Source organism: Globicephala melas, chromosome 19 (genome assembly GCF_963455315.2).
Source record: "Globicephala melas chromosome 19, mGloMel1.2, whole genome shotgun sequence".
Taxonomy (NCBI): Eukaryota; Metazoa; Chordata; class Mammalia; order Artiodactyla; family Delphinidae; genus Globicephala; species Globicephala melas.
Window position 1 is genome coordinate 8,292,487 of NC_083332.1, and position 20,015 is coordinate 8,312,501.

Consider the following 20,015-nt stretch of genomic DNA (forward strand, 5'->3'; position numbering starts at 1 on the left):
AGGCCCCCAAACCGCACAGCTCTTCCAAGACTCTGAGATTTAAGCCCCTATAATCCTAACATGCTAAGGGTCTAAAATTCTAAGATTCCAGGTTTCCCACATTTTGATATTCTAATCTGTACCCCAACCAGTCTCTGATCTGATGGTTCTAAGATTTTCATTTTCTCAGATTTTGTGCACCCAGTATTGGAATATGAGTCCTGTGAACCTAGCCTTCTATGATTCTGATATCTGGTTTCTAAAATCCGCATGTTCTTTTTCTCCCCAACTTTCTTTTTTCTTCATTTACTTATTTATTTATTGGCTGCATTGGGTCTTCATTGCCGTGCGCGGGCTTTCTCTAGTTGCGGCGAGCGGGGCTACTCTTCGTTGCAGCATGCGGACTTCTCGTTGCGGTGGCTTCTCTTGTTGTGGAGCACGGGCTTAGTTGCTTCGCGGCATGTGGAATCTTCCCGGACCAGGGCTCGAATCCGTGTCCCCTGCATTGGCAGGCAGATTCTCCCCAACTTTTTATTTTGAAAAATTTCACACCTACAGAAGGGCTGCAAATATAGTCTGGCGAGCCCTCATGTAACCTCCACCCAGATTCACCAATTGTTCCTATTTTGTCCTGTGTGCGTTCACTCTCTCTAATATATAATAATATAATAATATGTTTATTGAGATGCTACTCTATTTTTTAATTTTTATTTTATATTGGAGTATAGTTGATTTACAATGTTGTGTTAGTTTTGGGTGTACAGCAAAGTGGTTCAGTTATACATATACATATATCCATTCTTTTTCAGATTCTTTTCCTATATAGGTGATGACAGAATATTGAGTTTCCTGTGCTATACAGTAGGTCCTTGTTGATTATCTGTTTTATGTATAGTAGTGTATATTAATCCCAAACTCCTAATTTGTCCTTCCCCCCCACCCTTCCCCTTTGGTAACCATAAGTTTGTTTTAGAAAAATATATAATAATATTAATAACTGTGGCACCTTATTAGAGTTGCAGGCAGCATGGCCATTCACCCATAAACATAAGTGTGCATCTGCTAAGAATAATGATATTCTCCTCCATTATCACAGTACGATGATCACACTTAGGACATCTGATACTGAATCAATATTATGATCCCATCTACAGTCTATGTTTGCATTTCCCCGGTTGTCCCTATCTCACCTTTCATGGCTGTGTCTTCACTCCCTCTCTTCCCATCCAATCTGGAACCACAAGGTGCATTTGGTCGTCATGTCTCTTTCACCTTCTTCAGTCTGGATCGATCCCTCAGCCTTTGCATGACTTTCATGACCCTGACACTTTTGAAGACGTTAGACCGCTTACTAGAACAAGCCTCAATTTGGGTTCACCTAATATTTTCTCATAGTTAGATTCAGGTGATGCACTTTGGCAGGACTCCGTGGAGGTGATGCTGTGCCCTCCTTGGTGCATGGTGCCGGGAGGCACATGACGCCCACGTGTCCCATTACTGGTGATGTCCAGGTTAACCGTTTCGTAAAGATGGTGCTAAAAGCCCAACATTCTACTATCCCTTAAGTGTCCACTTCTAACATGCCATTACTTTAGGACTCACTAGTTTGCTAGTGCAAATATCACTAGCTAACTTTTGTTGAGTGTTTCCCCTGTATTAACTCAATCCTTGTAACACTACCATGAGGTAGACAGGGTTATTACCTCCATTTTACAGATGAGGAAACCGAGGCTTAGAGGGTTGCAGAATCCTAACTGCCTGGAGATCCCACAGCTGGCACAGGTCGGCCCACCCAGCCGGGTGCCTTAGCCACCATGGATAGCGCCCCTAGGCTGACGGCTGCCCCAACAGGGAGGCCTTGTTCCCTCCATCCAGATCTTGTCATCCAGTTCTACCTCTGCCAGAATCTTGGGGTCCCTCTTCCCCTCCCACAGAGGGATGTGGGGGGATATTATAGACTTTTGACATCTGTTAACATCCCAGAGTCATTTTGATGTCTGCAGCCCTGCCAGGAGGAGCCCACTCATTCCCTGTTCCCTCAAAGTTTCACCCTGTCTCAGGCCCTGCCTCGTTCCCTCCCCCACCCCATAATAGAACATCTTGCATGTGCTTTAGAGAGTCACACAACTGACGCTCTTTTAAACCTAAGCCAGTTCACGTCCCTCCTCTGCTCGGAGGCCTCCCATGGTTCCCATCTCACTTGGAGTAAAGGCCAAAGTCCTCACCATGGCCCACCAAGGCCCCATGACATCTGCCCCTGTTCCCCCTGCTCCCTCAGCTGCAGCCACACTGGCCTCCCTGGTGTTCCTCAAACACTCCAGGCTCACTCCTGCCTCAGGACATTTGCACTGGCTGTTCCCTTTACAGGAATACTCTTCCCCAGATATCCTCCACGTGGCTCCCTTCCTCAGGCCTCTGCTCAGATGTCACCTCCTCAGAAAAGCTTTCCCTGACCACGCTAACACAGCCCCTTCTCCTCACTCTCTACCCTCCTTCCTCTATTTTCTCCAGAGCATCATCACCACCTGACATTATATGTTTTATTATTCATCTCCTGCACTGGAACAGAAGCTCCACCAGGGCAAGGATTTTTCTCTGATCTGGTTTGCTGCTGTTTCCCCAACACTAAGAACAGTGCCTGGTGTTTGTTGGATGAATGAACTGTAATTAAGTCCCTAGATGTGTAATTGTCGCTGTGATATGGCTCTGCCGTGGGGCTGTTCCCATGTTCCCAGCATTGCCCAGCAGTTACTCTGGGAGTGTATGTTGAATGACTGAATGATGCCAAGTTAAGGAGTGTGGACTTTCTCTTGGGGATACCTGGGAGCACAGAATGGTTTTTATGAGAAGCATGGCAAGGTCAATTCTGGGCCCTATGTCCCTGCTACTGAAAGCGTGGTCCATGTACCAGAACCATTCACATCCCTTGGGCGCTAACTAAAACTGCAGAGTCTTGAAACCCTGGTGCTACTGAACCAGAATCTGCATTTTAACAAGATGCCCCAGGGAATTCGTGTGCACCTGGAGGTTGGAGAAGCATGGCTGTGGACCACTCCAGGCTCCCTCTCCACCCTGGGACTTTGCATGTGCTGTTCCCTCTGCCTGGAGCTCTCCTGCCCACTAAATCTTCTCCCATGAAGCCTGCCCTGATCTGACCTTCATCATCAGATGATGATGTTGGGAGGGACCAACTCTGTCTTGTTCTCCCTCTGCATCTCCTGCCCCGGAGAAGCCCACCCTCATTCCCCCTCAGTATTACTTGTTTAATGCCTGTCCACCATTATATTTGTAAGTTCTTCCGTGGTGCGGCCCCCTCCTCTAGGAGGCCCCCCTGACTCCTCCCACCTCCCCCACAGCCTTTGAGCGACCTTCACCCCTTTCTTTCCCCTCTCCTCCACCGCAGCGAGGGCACGCTGGTGTTCAAGCCGGGCGAGACACTGAAGGAGCTGCGTATCGGCATCATCGACGACGACATCTTCGAGGAGGACGAGCACTTCTTCGTGCGGCTGCTGAACCTGCGCGTGGGCGACGCGCAGGGCATGTTCGAGCCCGACGGCGGCGGGCGGCCCAAGGGGCGGCTGGTGGCGCCTCTGTTGGCCACCGTCACCATCCTGGACGACGACCACGCGGGCATCTTCTCCTTCCAGGACCGCCTGCTGCACGTGAGCGAGTGCATGGGCACCGTGGACGTGCGCGTCGTGCGCAGCTCGGGCGCGCGCGGCACCGTGCGCCTCCCCTACCGCACAGTGGACGGGACGGCGCGCGGCGGCGGCGTGCACTACGAGGACGCGTGCGGCGAGCTCGAGTTCGGCGACGACGAGACCATGTGAGCGCGCCGGTCCGGCAGTCCGCCGGCCGGGGCAGACCGAGCGCGGCCCGCGAGAGGGGCGGGAACAGGATGGGACTGTGCCCGGGCGGGGCGGGGCCTGGATGGGCGAGGTCGAGAAGTGGGTGGACCTAGGAGAGGCGTGGTCTTGGAAAGGGGTGGGGCCTTGATGGAGCCTTGCTCTTGAAACGGAGAGGTCAGGGCAAGTGGGGCAGGGCCCAGGGAAGAGGTGAGACAGGGGAGAGGAGGGAGGAGACTGGAGTGACGGGGCGTGGCCAAGGTGTTGGGACTGGATGTGGGCGGGGCTTGGGAGAACTGGGCAGGTTTGGGGAGAGGAGAGTGGGACATCAGGAAGAAAGGCCAAGTGAGGAGAGAGGAGAGGAAATAGGATGGGGCCTGGGGAGAGGAATGTGGAAGGCTTAATTTGTAGAATGGAGGAGTGTGGCCTGAGGTTCCTTTCGAGGTGGGAAGGTGTCTATGGAAATGGAGGGCGAGTGGGGTCTGGGTAGGGACTCAGGGAAAAGGACAAGGACATTAGAGGGGGGGGGTCTAAGGAGATGGGGCAGAGACTGAGGAGGTGGATGGGGGAAGGGGTGAAGCTATTGGGTAGGCGGAAGAACCTGGGGAAATAGCAGGAGACCTAAGAGGAATGTGGGAGAGGCTTTGGGAAGAGGCCGAGTAGGAATATGGGGGCCTAGGAAGACACACGGGAAACTGGAGGGCTGGGATTTGGGAGGGTGGGGTGGAATCTTGGGAGGTGAGCTGGATACACAGGAATAAGTATGTAGACACACAGACACAACCAACACGCACACCGGCACATACGGACACACAAAGTCAAAGACACAGAGTCAGGGCTGTTCTCACGCCCAGACACCCGGCCACCCCTTACACAGATGCCCGAGTTCCCCCCATGTGTGCCTGCAGCCTCACATCCCCTCCCCCTCCTCCTCCCCCCCGCCCCCCACCCCCCGCCTGCCTGGGATGCAGAAGGTGTCTCCCTTCCTTTGCCCGCTCCCTTCCGCCCCCGCACGCCAGTCTGTCTCTCTCCTCCTGCCGCCCACGCTCCTCCCACCTAGCAGAGCCCCCACCGCGCTCCCCTTCCCTCTCCCTCCCCACTTCTGTGGCTAGGCCTCCCGCTCAGCTTCTCACTGCTCTATCTCTCCATCTCTCCGTTTGCGTCTCTGCGTCTCTCGCTCCTGGCATCTCCCCTCTGGGTTTCTGTTAGTCTCTAGATCTCTGTCCCCAGTATCTAGCTAGCTCTCTGACTCGGGTTGTATTTCAGTCACGAACTCTCCATACCTTTCCATCTCTCTCTCTGTCTGACTTGGGTTGAGAACTTAGCTTGGGGGCTGAGGGCACCATTCCAGGCCCCATGTCTCACACCCAAGAGGCCGAGGGGATGGAGGGCGTTATCTTTCTACTTGTTCCAGTCCTTCTTGTAGTCTATCGCTTCCAACCAACTTCCCGCCTGCCACCACAAACCCACAAGCCCTCTCCTCCCCCGCATGGCTTCCCCAGGCTGGGACACCCTCTGTCCCCCACCCCCGCCCAAGCTTCCAGCTGTGGCTTCAGGAGAGGGAGAACAGGAAATTAGCGTTTAGGGAAACACATCCTTCCTCTGACGGGCAGGCGCTAATTAGAGATGCTTCCAAGAAGCTGGGCTGGAGGGCTGGCCCCAGGCAGGATCAACACAGAGATGGAAGAGAGACACCCAGAGATGGGGTGTCGGGGAGATATGCAAGAGAGAGAGACAGACAGAGAGGCACCCAGAGACAGAAGAGACCTAGCGAAAGAGAGACAGAGCCAGAGTAAGGGAGAGTCAGAGAGAGAAACAGAGAAGAGAGAGAGAGCACGAGAGAGACAGAAAGACACAAACTTAGAGATGGATACCAAGGAAGCCAGAAACTGAGTGACAGAGACCCATCAAGAGAGGGAACACGGGATTGGGAGACTGGGATGGAGGAAGAGTAAAAGGAAGAGAGACGCAGCGGAGATAAAGAGAGACGTTCTTCTCACTGAGAGGAACTCAGTGGGACTCAGGGAAGGAAAGGTCCTTCTGATGCTACAGAGAGAAAAGAGTTTGGGTCAGCAAGAGAGGATGGGAGACGGGATAAGAAAGAGACTGGGTCTGAAATTAGAGTGGAGTGCCCAGGAAACGAGGAGGGCAGGCGTGAGGATGACAAAATGTCAGGCTGGGGAGGAAGGCTGTTTCCTTTTTAAAAAATAATTAATTCGTTTTTATTTGAACTATAGTTGTTAGTTTCAGATGTACAGCTAAGTGATTCAGGTCCATGTATATGTATATATATGTATTATTTCTCAGATTCTTTTCCATTATAGATTATTACAGGATATTGAATATAGTTCCTTGTGCTCTACAGTAAATCCTTGTTGTTTATCTATGTTATATATTAATGGTGTGTATCCGTTAATCCCATACTCCTAAGGCTGCTTCCTTTGATCTCAGGAAGTCCTGCCCTTGCGTAGCTCGAGTCCCTCTTGCTGTCCCTTGCTAGTTGGGTTTCTCCTCCTTTTGGGCCCCATGAGGGCACACTTGTCTGGGCGCCAGTTGGCGCGTGTGTCACTGCGTGTCAGTCACTGCGTGTCAGAGGATCACGGCGTGTCTGCGAGAGAGTGAGCGTCGGAGGTGTGTGTGTATCACCCTGTCAGTGTGTCAACGTGTCAATAGCTGTCTGTGTGTCAGGAGACCCCCTCCTTGCTCTGGTGTTTCAGCACCGCGGACAGCTCCCAGCCCACTCCTGAGGTGGGGGGCACCCATGTTTTCCACCCACAGAAAATTTTAAATATCTTGAGACTGGGAGTGGGTGAAGGTGGAAGTAGGCGTATGTCTCCACGTGACCGTCTTGTGTGCGTCTGTCTTTGCATGGGTGTCACTGTGTCCTGTGCGTGCGTGTGTTGAGATAGGTCTGTTGATTGAGACCCCTTTGCTTAGATGGTGTTGACTTTGGCTATCCCATTGTGTTCCATTCAGTCTCTCTGACACTGACAGACGGAGATGGGAAGAGGAGAACAGAGAAAGAAAGGCAGAGAGCTGGGGAGAGACTGAGACAGAGAAGATCAGAGAGATGGAGAGAGAGACACAGAGAGGCTGACAGATGGGCAGAGAGACAAAGGAAGATTGAGAGACTGTGATGCAGAGAGAGAAGTTGAAGGGAATAAACAGACACCAAGAGGCATAAAGAGTGAGATGTAAGGAAGGAGACTCTACATGGAACCACAGCAGGGGTCTCACACGTTGGTGATGTCACCCAGGCTGCGGAGGGGGTGTCGTGCTAGTTGGCATCTGGTCCATGTGATTTTGCCACTGCATAGGGAATGGCTGCGGGGTATGATGGTGCGTGGGTGTGGGCGGTGTGACCGGCTGTGCTTCCTCTGCTGGGTGACTGCGTGGGCTGGGTGTTTGTGTTTCTGGGTTCTGGGGCCAGGCCTTGTGGTTCCTACAGCTGAAAGAGCTGCTAGTGGCAGAGCTGTGGGCTTTGGGGGGTTGTGGGTCTTCGTAATCGAGGCGGGGTCGGTTGTGTGCCTGAAAGGGATGGATAACTTTTGGCTGTTTCTCCCCCGCCCACCGTCCTGGTTACCATGGCAGCAGGGATGCAGAGAAAAGCAATTAGCCCTCTGTTGCACCTCCGAATGTGGTCAGGACAGGGAACAGGAAGCCAAGGGTCTCCCGGACTGAAAATTTTGAGCGAACAACTGTTTAGGGAGGGCACACTATATGCCAGGCCCTGTTCTAGGTGTTGGGGATACAGCAAAGAACATAAATGAACAAAAATCACTGCCCTGGTGGAACTTACATTTTAATGTGAAGAGGCAAATGGCAAACAATAAACAAAATAAACACATTAGACGGTGTGTTAGAAGATAATCTGGAACAAGGAAGACATAGAGCAGGGGAAGGGGGCCAAGCGTTCTGGGGTAGGGGTAGGGATGGATTTCAATATTAAAGAATGCGGTGGGAGTGGGTCTCATTGAGAAAGAAGATAAAGTTTGAACAGAGAGCTGGAGGAGCTGAGGGAGTGAGCATGGGGAAACCGAGTGAACAGCCGGTGCAAAGGCCCTGAGGCACAAGCAGGCCTGGTAGGTTCAAGGAACAGCGAGGAGGCCAGCGTTGCTGGAGGGAGTGAGCGAGGGCGAGAGGGCTGGGAGGCCAGAAAGGGCACAAGGGCCGGATGGCAGGGGTTCTTGGGGGCCATTCTTGGGTCTTTGGCTCTTATCCTGGGTGAGATGAGAGCCAGGTGAACGTTCCGAGCAGAGGAAGCACCCAATCTAACCTAGGTTTTATCGGAATCCCTGAGCTTGATACTGAATACAAACGCAGCTTCGTCAGATGCTTCTGAGCTCGTTTCTGTAAAATGGGGATAATAAGAGAGCCTTCCCCCCAAGGGTTGTTGTGAACATTGAATGAGATTCCAGAGCCTGAGATGGAGCGAGTGCTCAAGAAACCGGGTGGCTAACGTGCGAGTTATTGGTGATTCAGGGGGAGGGAGTCTTACGCTGCGTGCTCTCCCTCTCTGCTCAGGAAAACTCTTCAGGTGAAGATAGTTGATGATGAGGAATATGAGAAGAAGGATAATTTCTTCATCGAGCTGGGCCAGCCGCAGTGGCTTAAGCGAGGGATTTCAGGTAAGGGGCGACGGGTGGGCTGTGGGAGAGGTAAGGGCTCCAGGGCGGGGGGACCCCTGGAGGCTCAGTTGTGGGCAATCCTTCAAGCTCGTGGACCTGAGCCTCCCAGGGAAGATCTCACCCTCTCCCTGTCTCTGTCTCTCCCCAGCTCTGCTACTCAGTCAAGGTGAGTGGAGTTACTTCCAGACTTTGGCGGGGGGGGGGGGGGGGCACCGGAGGGAGGGTCTTGGGGGTGGGTCAGTGCCTTAAGTTCCCCTCAAGGTCAGGTTTGAGGCAGGTTGCAGGTGTGATAAATTTGGTGGAACATGTGTGAATGGGGGGGTGACAGAAGCTTAAAGGCCCAGATCATGTTTTGGTTGTAGTTAAGATCGTGGGGGGCAGGAAGTCCCCAGCTTGGGTTTCTGGTAGGGTCCGAGGGAATCAGGTTTGAGGTTGGTTAGGACTGGGTTGAGGTTGGGATTTGGGGTCAGTATTAGGAACTGGGTCAAAGCTAGCATTAAGACGGAGATTGGCTTCTGGGTTTGTGGTGGGATCTGATTAGAACTGGGGTCAGATTTAGGTCAAAGCTAAGGTTGGAATTTGAGGTGAGTTTGAGGAATTTGAGGGTAGAGTTGGGGCCAAGGTCAGAGATTGGGGTGAGAGTTGGGACTAGGGTCAGGGGCTTGGAGAAAGTGACAGAGTGGTTTTGGAGCTGAGATCAGAATTGGGGTTTGGGGTTAAGATTAAGGATAGACTGAAGATTATATTAGTCAAGGTAAGTGATACAAGCTACTATAACAAACAGGCCCCTAAATCTCTGTAACTTAACACAATAAAAGTCATTTCTCACTCAGGCGTAGTTTTCTGAGACTGTTCCTGGTTGGCGGGTGGCTTTCTTATGAGAGTTAGGATTGGTTTGTTGCCGGGCTTGGAGCAAAGGATCAACATACTTTGGGGAGGTCAATGAGCCCAGAGCCAACTGTAGATGGTTCTGGGTCCAAGATTTGTACCAAAATCGGGAATCCCCCTCTCTCCTCACCACCTCAGACACACTCTAGGATGTTTTCAGAGCTTGGATATAAAGACCAGGCCTCTTCCACAGGGTGGTGATAGTAATGATAATAATATGATAATGATAATAATAAAGTAACATTTTTGGTTATTGTGAGCCAGGCACTCTTCTAAGCACTTCACATGAATTAACTCCTTTAACTAGGAGTTAATAGGAAACCACCCTATGACGTAGGTACTGTTATTGTGCCCATTTTACAGATATGAACTCGGAGGCACAGAGAGACTAAGGTATTGTCTTAGGTCACACAGCCCCCACCACATGAACCTCAGAGCCCACCAACTGAACTTCGTGGACCAGCCCATGGGAGCTGGCTCTCAGGTTGGGGAAAGACAGGGTTTTCTTTATCAGTGGGAACAGGCAGTAAAGGCATCGCAGGCCCAGGTAGGTAGGTCTCCTTGGAGTCTAACTCCCATCCCTCGTGCTGCAGGGGATGGGGACAGGAAACTGACGGCTGAGGAGGAAGAGGCTCGGAGGATAGCAGAAATGGGCAAGCCGGTTCTTGGGGAAAACTGTCGACTGGAGGTCATCATTGAGGAGTCGTATGATTTTAAGGTGATTTTCTGGGACCTCACCTTCCTGGAGTCTTGCCTGGGTCATTTCCTTGGGGAGAGTCCAGGAGGGGATTGACCATGAGGGTCACAAGGGAAGGGCAAGCAAGGTCCGAGGCCACGTCTGTGTCCCTCCATTAGCACCATGGACAGCGCATGCTTCCCTTGTCCCTTCTTGCTAGAACTGGGATATGGAAGGTTGAGGACCCCTGAGCATGGGGTGTGAGCCCGCATCCCCAGTACCCCTCATGGAGCTGCCCTGGGGTGATCATGGAACATGGTCTCTCCCCACCCTCTCATCCCCAGAACACAGTGGATAAACTCATCAAGAAAACGAACTTGGCTTTGGTGATTGGGACCCATTCGTGGAGAGAGCAGTTTTTAGAGGCAATTACGGTGAGCGCAGGTAAGTGGGAAGGGAGGAGAGAGGAAGAAAGAAGAGACGGATGGAGAGACAGAGGAAGAGAACTGAAAGGGAGAGGGAAAGAGTGACATGGAGAAAAGGACAGAGAGCAATAGAGAAGAGAAAGAAGACAGGAAAGGCACAGAGATACTCAAAGAAAAAGACTAAGAAACAGATACAGAAAGACAAAGTAAAAGATAGGGAAGGTGTACAAATAAGAGAGAGAGGCACACAGAATCCCAGAGAAGGACAGAGATGCGGAGAAAGCATGAAGGGTGTAGAAAATGAAGACGCAGAGGGCCAGAGAGAGAGAGACGCAGGTAGACACAGAGACGCAGAAAGTTGGTGGAGACAGGGGCGGAGGTGGAGAGCTGTGAAGCGGTGGGATCCCAGCCCGGGCTTTCTCCTGGCCTCAGTAATTGGAGGGTGGAAACAGGTTAAATGGCATGGCCTCTCCACACAGCCTGGGTTCCTCTGTTGCTATGGAGACAGTCTCCAGGGCACCTAGCTCTCCCACCTGAGCGGGTTCTCACCCCCTTAGGCCTCAGACAGGCTCACACTGCCCCCCTGTGGCCAGATATATGATGACATGGATTCACAGACAATCTTGGAGGTCAACACTGGCCATCTGTGATAGGAATTGGGGAAACTGAGGCCAAGAGACATAAGAGGGACTGGCCTGAAGTCCCTCAGGGAATCCAGAAAGGACCAGGGTGGAACTCAGGACTTCTGTCCCTTGAATAACATCAGGTTTCCTTCAGGGAGGCCAAGCTGGTGGGAACTGAAAACACACGAGGAATTGTGGGTGGAAAGAAACTGGTCGGTGGGATCAAAAGAAACCAGGCATCAGGGATGGAAGAGTACCTGGTAGCAGGCCTAGAGACACCAGATTGTAGGCCTAATAGAAATGGAGTGGCATCTCCCTCTGAAGCCACATTCTTCCAACATCTACTTCTGAAGGATCCTCTGGACCCGGTCCTATACAGGGCCATTGCTGGGGACAAAGAAATGATCATGACAGCTCGGGACCTGTCCTGACAGAGCTCACTGTCCGGTGGGGGAAACAACCTGTCACAAGAGAGTGACAACCCAGATTGGGCAGGACTGGGACGGGGTCCCCAGGGAGCTATGGGAGACCACATCGGGTGTCTGACCCAACATGAAGGTCAGGGAGGGCTTCCTGGAGGAGGAGTCTTCTGATCTGAGTCTTCAAATAGGAATAAGAGTTAGCCAGGAGGAGGGAGCCAGGCAGAGGGAAAACCAGAGTCTGGAAATGTGCAAGATTATGGCACATTTAGGGAGGGCGATTGGTTTCAGGCATGAAGAAAAGGCATGGGATGAGGCATGAGAGATGAGCAGGGTTCAGGCCCCAAAGGCCTTAGAGGCCACAGGAGAGGGCTTGGGTGTCATTTTATGTGCAGCGGGGAGCCATGGAGCTTTTTTCTTTTCTTTGTTTTCCTCATGGAGTGTGTTTTGAATGAGGGGGACTCCTGGAAGTGGAGACAGCCTGTGGAAGGAAGAGGGAGAGGGTGGGATGGGGTGTGAGTTGGGGCTGTCAAAACTGGCAGGAGATGGGTCATGCAGGGTCTGAGAGGATGTGGTGAGGAATTTGAGCTTCAAGAACAGTGGGGAGCCAGAGAGGTCCCTCTAGGGGCTTAGTGAGGGTAAGAGGGTTGCATGAAACTGCAACTGTGGGTGTGAGATGGTGGTCGTGGAGGCCATGGGTCTATAGAAAGCAAGCGATTAGATCAGAGGAAGTAGTAGAGGAAGGATAAAACCATTATGGTAATAATAACAGTAATAATAATCACGATGATGACAGCGATGAAGACAGATTGAGTGTCAGGCAGCTTTGAAGTCCATTTCCTGTACTAACTCATTTAATGAACGTATCCCGAGTATCTGGGTTGGGGCTTGGTCATTTTGTACTTTGTTCCTTTTGGGTCCTCACGTGAGCACAAAGCTTTCTGAGGTGCTGAAGAAGGGTGGTTCTCGCTTCCTTAGGGGTTGAATCATGTCCCATCTTGCACTTAGAGGTGATTTTGTATTTCCTTTACCTCCCGATGGAAAGTTCTTTGCAGGCTGGACTTGGTTTCAGGCATCTTTGAATCCCCCCCACCCCCAGGCACCAGAACGGGCCTTCAACAATGACAGTCACAGTGGAGATGTTCCAGGCCCCATAGAGAGCACATTATATGGCCTGACTCGTGTAGTCATCACAGCCCTCTCTTGAGGCAGGTCTGATGATTATTCCCATTTCTCAAATAGACATTCAGAGGCTCAGACAGGTTAGGACACTGATTCAAGATCACACAGGGTTTGACACCAAAGAGTCGGCTCCAGAACCACAGGCATACCCGTGAGGCTCCCTCTAGATGGGAGAGGCTGGAGAAGTCAGCAGAGGCCAGAGCCTGTGGGTACTGGAATGCCAGGCTCAGGAGTGTGGGCCTGGATCTGAGGGCAGTGGGAGCCAAGGCAGGATTTGGAGCAGGGCGGGGAGAAGCCCCAAGAGACGGAGTGATAGCAGCCCCCTCCCTCCCAAGAGTGTGTCCTCCCTGCTCTGACCTCCGCCATGTCTCAGTATGGTCAATCAGGGATGCGTTCAGTGGCAAACAACAGAAAACTTGACCGTAAGTGGCTTAAGCACACCAGACTTTATTTTTTCTCACGGAACAAAAAAGTCTGTAGGAGGCAATCAAGAGTTAGCAGCAGCTCAGTAGTGTCATTAAAGGCCCAGGCCCCTTCTTTATTTCTCTTTCCCATTCCCGGGTGTTGTCCTCATGGTTGCAGGGCGGCTGCTGTACCTCCAGGTGTCCATATTCCAGGCAGGAAGAAAGGAAGCAGGGAAGCAGGAAGGGGCAGAGTGCCTGTTGCATTTGAGTTTCCAGTTCTAGTTTCCAACTGCATTTTACTTGGGGTCGCAGCAAAAACATTTTCTTTGTGGTGCAACATGCAGAACCGAGAAGCCTCACAAACCACTTAGTTAAGCATTTACAAATTCAGCCATTTATTTCTTTAAGAAGCCAAGTGGCTAAGTGAGCTAGAAAAGTGGGAAAGGGATGTATGACCCGAATCCCCAAATCCATCAGTCTCTCTCTGCCTCCACTGCCACCAGCTGTCCTATGCTCCCTGACATTCCAAGGAACCGTTGGGTGGGACCATGGAAAGTGGCTTCAGGATTTGGTGGCTGGCCTGGCTCTTATTTCCTGACTTGCCGTGAGCAGCTGGTCAGGGGTGACAATGTTTCTAATCAGCATCCTTCCGGATGTAATTCGCGGCACACGCAAGTGTGTTCATTGCTTCTCATTCCTTGCTTTCTGCTTATGAGTTTCAGGTGAGGTAGGAAGACATTTCATTTGCACTTTCCCATTACACAAGTCACTGCAGGTCAGAAGTGGGTCAAATTCGGCCACAGTAGGTGACACAATCAGCTCTAAGGATGATGCATCCTTTACAAATCTCAGAAAACACATCTATAACAACAGTACCCCTATCAGGAAAGCTAGAGCTTTCCAGAAACCCTCTGTTTATGTCTCATGGCCAGACTGGATCACACGACCACTGCTGCAAGGTATTCTGGGAAACCACGTATTTAGCGGAGGACCTGACTGCTGTTGGCTGCATGGAATTCTGGGAAAGTGAATATTTTTATCTGAGGACAGTGCTGTTGCTAGCCTCAGGGGGTTCTGGGAAAGTGAGCACCTTTAGCTGAGCATGTGGCTACTGTCAGCTGCAATGAATCAGAGGAACTGAATATTTCTAGCTGCAGACCTGGCTGTCAGTAGCTGTGAAGGCTTCTGGGAAAGGCATATCTTTAGCTAGGGACATGGCCACCCCTAGCAGAAGGGATCCTGGGAAACTGCATATTTTTATCTGGGCACATGGCCTCCTCTAGCTTCAAATGATTCTGAGAAAATGAATATTGTTACCTGGGCCCGTACATTCTCTTAGCTGCAAGGGATTCTGGGAAAGCAATTCATTGGGGACTGGCTGCCTAGAAGTTGAACAAAAGGGGGGCTCTGTAGGCGAGGAAGGAGGCATGGGTGTGTGCCCCAGCTGGGTCGTGTGCCCACAGGGGACGAGGAGGAGGAGGAGGACGGGTCCCGGGAGGAGCGACTGCCGTCATGCTTTGACTACGTCATGCACTTCCTGACGGTGTTCTGGAAGGTTCTGTTCGCCTGCGTGCCCCCTACCGAGTACTGCCACGGCTGGGCCTGCTTCGGTGTCTGCATCCTGGTCATCGGGCTGCTCACCGCCCTCATTGGGGACCTCGCCTCCCACTTTGGCTGCACCGTTGGCCTCAAGGACTCTGTCAACGCTGTCGTCTTCGTGGCCCTGGGCACCTCCATCCCCGGTAACCCCTCAGGAGACCCCTTGTTGGGGGAGTGTCTCAGAGAAGCCAGGCAGGTGGACCCTAAGAGAAAGGCCCTGCAGAAATAAGGTGGTGGAATCATACAGAACCCATATGGTGGGGTCCCTTGGAAATAGGCAGGTGGGTATGATAGGAACTAGGCGGAGGGAACCCATGGATTCAACATGTGAATTGAATCCTCCCCAAAGCAAGCAGGTGGAATGTCCCATAGAATTAAGATGGTGGGAAATGGTAGAAACCAGACGATGGATTCCAGGGAAAGAAAGTGGCAGGACATTGAAGAGACAGGTGTTGGAAGGAGGGTCCCATAGAAATAAGGTGGGAACTTCATAGAAACCATGCAGTGAGTTCCACAGAAACAAGATATTCATTTTCCCTTTCCTCCCCCTGCCAAGCAACCAGATGAAAGATTCCATAGACCTTTGTTGCTGGGCATGATAGGAACCAGGCCAATGAATCTCAAAGCTTTAACTAAGAGGAGAGTCAGAGTAGAAACCACATGTTGGAGGAGATGCCATGGAAATAAGATAGTGAGGCCTCAGAGACTACAGTGTACGTGACCCCCTCTTTCCCCCAAATCTGAGGGAGGGTCCCTTAGAAACCAGGTGGAGGAGACTGAAATTCCTGTAGGAGGGAGGAGACCACGCGTGGAGGCAGACACCTTGCTTTTTCACATCAATGTGTTCACCAGCCAGGTGGTGGCGCTGTAGGCCCAGACAGCAGGTGATGGGTCCTGTAGAAAGCAACCATTGGTGAATGGGTCTGTGAAGCCTGCCCTCCGCAACAGAGACTTGCAGTCTTGGCAAGATGTTCAGGAATGGGTGGAGGCCAGAGAAGCGAAGCCGTATGCTTGACAGAAGCCAAGTGGGGAACTGATGGGCGGGCAAGGGGTGCCACGTGGCTGGGGCCTAACATTTATTTTGTCCACCCAGGTGGCAATGGGATAATTGCGCCTGTAGAAACACAGGCAGTGGGTTCATGGGAAACAGCTAGTGATTCCCAGCAAAAGCAGGCAGCAAACCCCATAGAATAGAGTGGATTCCACAAAAATCAGGTGGGGTGTGTGTCCCACAGAAAGCGGGCAGCAAGCCTTGTAGAGGGCAAGCAGCAGACCCCAGAGAACATAGGCAACGGTGGGGAATAATAGAAACTAGGCAGGGGGGCCCATAGATTCAACATGTCAACTGAATCCTCCCCCAAAGCAACAAATGGGATGTCCCATAGAACTAAGGCGGTGGGAAGTGGTAGAAACCAGACGATGGATTCCATAGAAAGAAGGTGGCAGGGCATTGAAGAGACAGGTGATGGGATAGGGGTCTCATAGAAATAAGGTGAGGACTTGATAGAAACCATGTAGTGGGTCCCATAGAAAGCAGGCAGCAGGTCCCATTGAGGGAGGCGGTGAGTTCCAGAGAGTAGGTAGTGGATCCCATCGGACGCAGACAAATTCCGTAGAAAGCAGGCAGTGGGTTCCCTAGAAAGTAGACAGCAGATCCCAAAGAAAGCAGGCAGGGGGTCCCATAGAGAGGCGCTGAGTTCCAGAGAGTAGGTAGTGGATCCCAGTGGATGTAGACACGTTCTATAGAAAGCAGGCAGCGGGGCCTGTAGCCAGCGGGCACAGAGATGGCGATCGACTTTGCCCCCTGGGTGGGGTCAAGGGCACAGAACTCCAGGAGTGGGAGGCTAGACCCGCGCGACACTGGGGTGAGGAGTCTGGATCCTTGGGCCAGCGGGGTGCTGGTGGGTCTCTGGGGAGCAAGTGACTGACGAAGCCAGGCGGATGCTCGTGGGGGGCCCACGGAGCCCCCCCTGACCCGCGGTGTCTCTGCCCCTGCAGACACGTTCGCCAGCAAGGTGGCGGCGCTGCAGGACCAGTGCGCCGACGCATCCATCGGCAACGTGACGGGCTCCAACGCCGTGAACGTGTTCCTGGGCCTGGGCGTGGCCTGGTCGGTGGCCGCCGTGTACTGGGCGGTGCAGGGCCGCCCCTTCGAGGTGCGCACCGGCACGCTGGCTTTCTCCGTCACGCTCTTCACCGTCTTCGCCTTCGTGGGGATCGCCGTGCTGCTGTACCGGCGCCGGCCGCACATCGGCGGCGAGCTGGGCGGCCCGCGCGGCCCCAAGCTCGCCACCACCGCGCTCTTCCTGGGCCTCTGGTTCCTCTACATCCTCTTCGCCAGCCTGGAGGCTTACTGCCACATCCGGGGCTTCTAGGGTCCTCCCCAGGGACTCGGCCTGCCCCTCGAGAGACCACCGCCTCCGTGCTGGACTGGCTCTCCTCTGTCCTCCAGAGATTCGCCTCCTCTCCTGGGACTCGGCCTCCCTTCCTCCTGGGAAGCCATCTACCCCTCTCCTCGGTCCCCACTTACAGCCTCCTCCCTTCCTCTCGGGGAGCCTCCCCAGGTCCTCCTGCGAAGAACAGCCCCCTCAGTTACGTGCATCTCCAGCCAGTCAGTCCCTGTTCGTTACTGGCTTTGTCACTGGAGCAATTTCCACCTCGAGGCCCCTCCCCAGAGAACCCTCCCTCATCCGTAATCCCCTACAGAGTCTCCCATGTGTCTCCCTAGACACCCAGCCTTGCTCCATGCCATAAGTCCCCCTTCCTCTAGGGGACCCCCTCACCACTTCCGCGGACCTGTGCCCCAGGGCCTCAGAACTCAGCCCTGCGGGGGCGGGGGGGGGCTTGGAGGGGGCTGATCCATCCCAGGAGGTCACAGATCTCAGCCCTTTCCCCCAACCCTCAGGGAGCTCTGTGGGCCTCGGGGGATGGGGGAGGAACAGATGGGTGTGTGCACAGGGGGGCACACCTTCCCTGATTTCTCCACTCAGGCCCTTGGGAGGACACTAATTCTCAAGGCTCGGAGAAGGGAGGGGAAAGTTTGGGGTTCCAGAGCTGGAGGAGGCACATTTTGGACCTGTAACTTCTCACCTTGCAGCACCCTCACTTGCCTCCAGTACCTCTGAGAGCCCAGCCACGCCTTGGAGGGGGGTGGGGCTGTGTGTGTACATAGTGTGTTTGGGGGAGGGGGGACGTGGGAGGGTGCATGACTTGGGGAAAGGGTGACAGACTTTTCCACTGAGAGGGCAGCAGACTCCCCCAGCCGTGAGAATTGGCTTTGGGGAGGAGGCCAGGAATCCAAGGGAGTGCAGCCAATCTCCCCTGACTATCTAGAAGGCTCATTTTGCCCTCAGTGCCAGCCAATCCGGGCAGGACCCTCGAAGAGGAGACCGAGGGTCCCAGAGGACCAATGCTACAAGCCAGCAAATGCTGCCACATCTCTGCCTGATGGGGAGCAGGGGTGGGTGGGAGGGTGGGACTGGGGCCGGGGCGTCTGGGTGGGCATTTTTAACTTTGGAGGCCACCTATCTGTTGGTAGGCCATGTGCATTTTCTTACTGTTGATGTTTCCTGCCCAAAGGACACACTTGGGGTGCGAGGAGTGCTGCCCACTTCTTGGGACCCTGAGGATGACCCCGCAACCCCCGTAGCACTCTTCTTCCCACAGGTTTTTAGCGTCCTATCGTCCTGCTGTGCATCAGCCCCAGCGTCCCAGACCTGTTGCCCACTTGCCTTCTCTACTCCTAGCTCATCAGCACCGGTCGCTGTCTCTTTCCTTTGTGATTTCTGTAAAAGTTGCCATAAAACTTTGAAATTCTGCCTGGAAAAACAGCCTCCCCGTGGGAAGTTGGGATTCACGAGGGGAGGGCTAATGAAGTCTTTGATGGAGATTTGGGCAACTGTGAAATACACCAAATAATCTGGGTTTTTCCATGCTCCCCTCTCCCCTCATCTGCCAGGACACACCGGCAGGCACCAGCCACTCTGAAGATCAGCCCAAAGTTCCCCCTAGCCACACCCCCACTCATTACCCACGAGCTGCACTAGCTCCTCATCCATCACCCAGTAGCTTCCCTAGCCACGCCCCCATTCCCTCAGCCACGTCATAGGGTATCCTGGGAACGCAGAAGAGAAGGACCTGAGTCGCCTGAGTAGGAGAGCCGGGGTTGATGCGGGTTTCCTAAAGAAAGCAGGTAACTGTCTCAGAGGAGGGGGGTGTGTGTGTGTGAACATAGGGAACAGCCTATGTAAAGGTGTGCAGCCTTGTGAGTTAATGACTTTTTCATAGTCTTACAAGTGGTTGAATCCTGCAAGCAAGAATGGAGTGTGGGCACGTGGGGAGTGGGGAGTGGATCTGGGAGGGGGTGGACAGTTTCCAGCCCAGAGAGTGAGGTCTCCCCAGGTCTTGGGGGACCAAGTTGGGGGCAAGTGGAAAGAACAGGTTTGAAGGATATGCTGGATTCAGGTGAGTACACGCCGAACGTGAGATGCCTGGGGGACATCCAGAGGAGATGTCAGGGTGGGGAGACAGCCAGGGGACACCTGGAGCTCAGTAGAGGAGGCTGCACTTGAGAGAGATTTGGGATTTGTTGGCAGTGAGGTGTCATCGAGCCGCAGGAGGGGTTGGGCTGCCCGGGGCGTGGGTAGTGTGAGAAGAAAGCAGTGCCTTGAGGAGCCCCAATATCTAAGGGGCACGTGGAAGGTGGGAGACCTGTCGATGGAGAAGGAGCCAGAGAAGTAGGTGGGAAGGCAGGAGACTGGGGCACCTGAAGCCGAGAGAAGTTTCCAGAATGAAGGTGTGGTCAACAGGACCCAAGGCCATGGAGAGGTGGAGGAAGATGAGAACTTAGAGTCTACCCTTGGGTTTAGGTTTTGATGTGAGCAGTTAGGGGGAGGGTGTGGGGGTAGAAGTCAGGCTGATATAAAGTGAGGAGGGGGTGGAAGTTGGGGAAACTGAGTCAGAGCACGTAGACCTCGCTTTGGAGAATCTTGAGAGAAAGGGAGGAAGCTACGGGACCTGAGAGGGCTTTTCCTGCAAGGTGGGGAGACGTGTGAAGCAGGAGGGCACTGAATGCAAGGGGGCTGAAGCAGTTAGGGAGCACCCACGATGCCGGCACTGTGCTGGGCTTCCCAGGGCACAGCCTCGTCCAGTCCCCTGCCAGTCCCCGGAGTACCCCCCTTCTACCAGTGAGGAAACTGAGGCTCAGAGGGGCGAAGCAACTTGCCCCGAGTCTCACAGTGAGGAAGGACAGAGATGGAAGAGGATGACATCCAGGGTGCAGAACGGGACCAGGACACTTGTATTTTACCAGACGTGAACAGGGAAAGGTGTGAGTCTGGGGACAGGG

The 20,015-nt window shown here is 53.2% G+C and overlaps 1 protein-coding gene across 3 annotated transcripts in view; it reads left to right on the forward strand.

Annotated features, from left to right (window-relative positions):
- SLC8A2 (solute carrier family 8 member A2) overlaps nucleotides 1-17,190 on the forward strand; it is a 29,940-nt gene extending 12,750 nt beyond the window's left edge. The window contains exons 4-10 of one of the 3 annotated variants that reach the window (XM_030873774.3): nucleotides 3,383-3,805; nucleotides 8,349-8,452; nucleotides 8,601-8,618; nucleotides 9,934-10,058; nucleotides 10,361-10,460; nucleotides 14,533-14,811; nucleotides 16,667-17,190. In XM_030873774.3, coding sequence (XP_030729634.1) covers nucleotides 3,383-3,805; nucleotides 8,349-8,452; nucleotides 8,601-8,618; nucleotides 9,934-10,058; nucleotides 10,361-10,460; nucleotides 14,533-14,811; nucleotides 16,667-17,043 — 1,426 coding nt within the window. In that variant the 3' untranslated portion in view covers nucleotides 17,044-17,190. Of the gene's footprint in view, nucleotides 1-3,382; nucleotides 3,806-6,533; nucleotides 7,019-8,348; nucleotides 8,453-8,600; nucleotides 8,619-9,933; nucleotides 10,059-10,360; nucleotides 10,461-14,532; nucleotides 14,812-16,666 lie in introns of those variants that run through there. The other 2 variants (XM_060289771.2, XM_060289770.2) reach the window with 2 other exon arrangements.
- The last annotated feature ends 2,825 nt before the right edge of the window (nucleotides 17,191-20,015 follow it).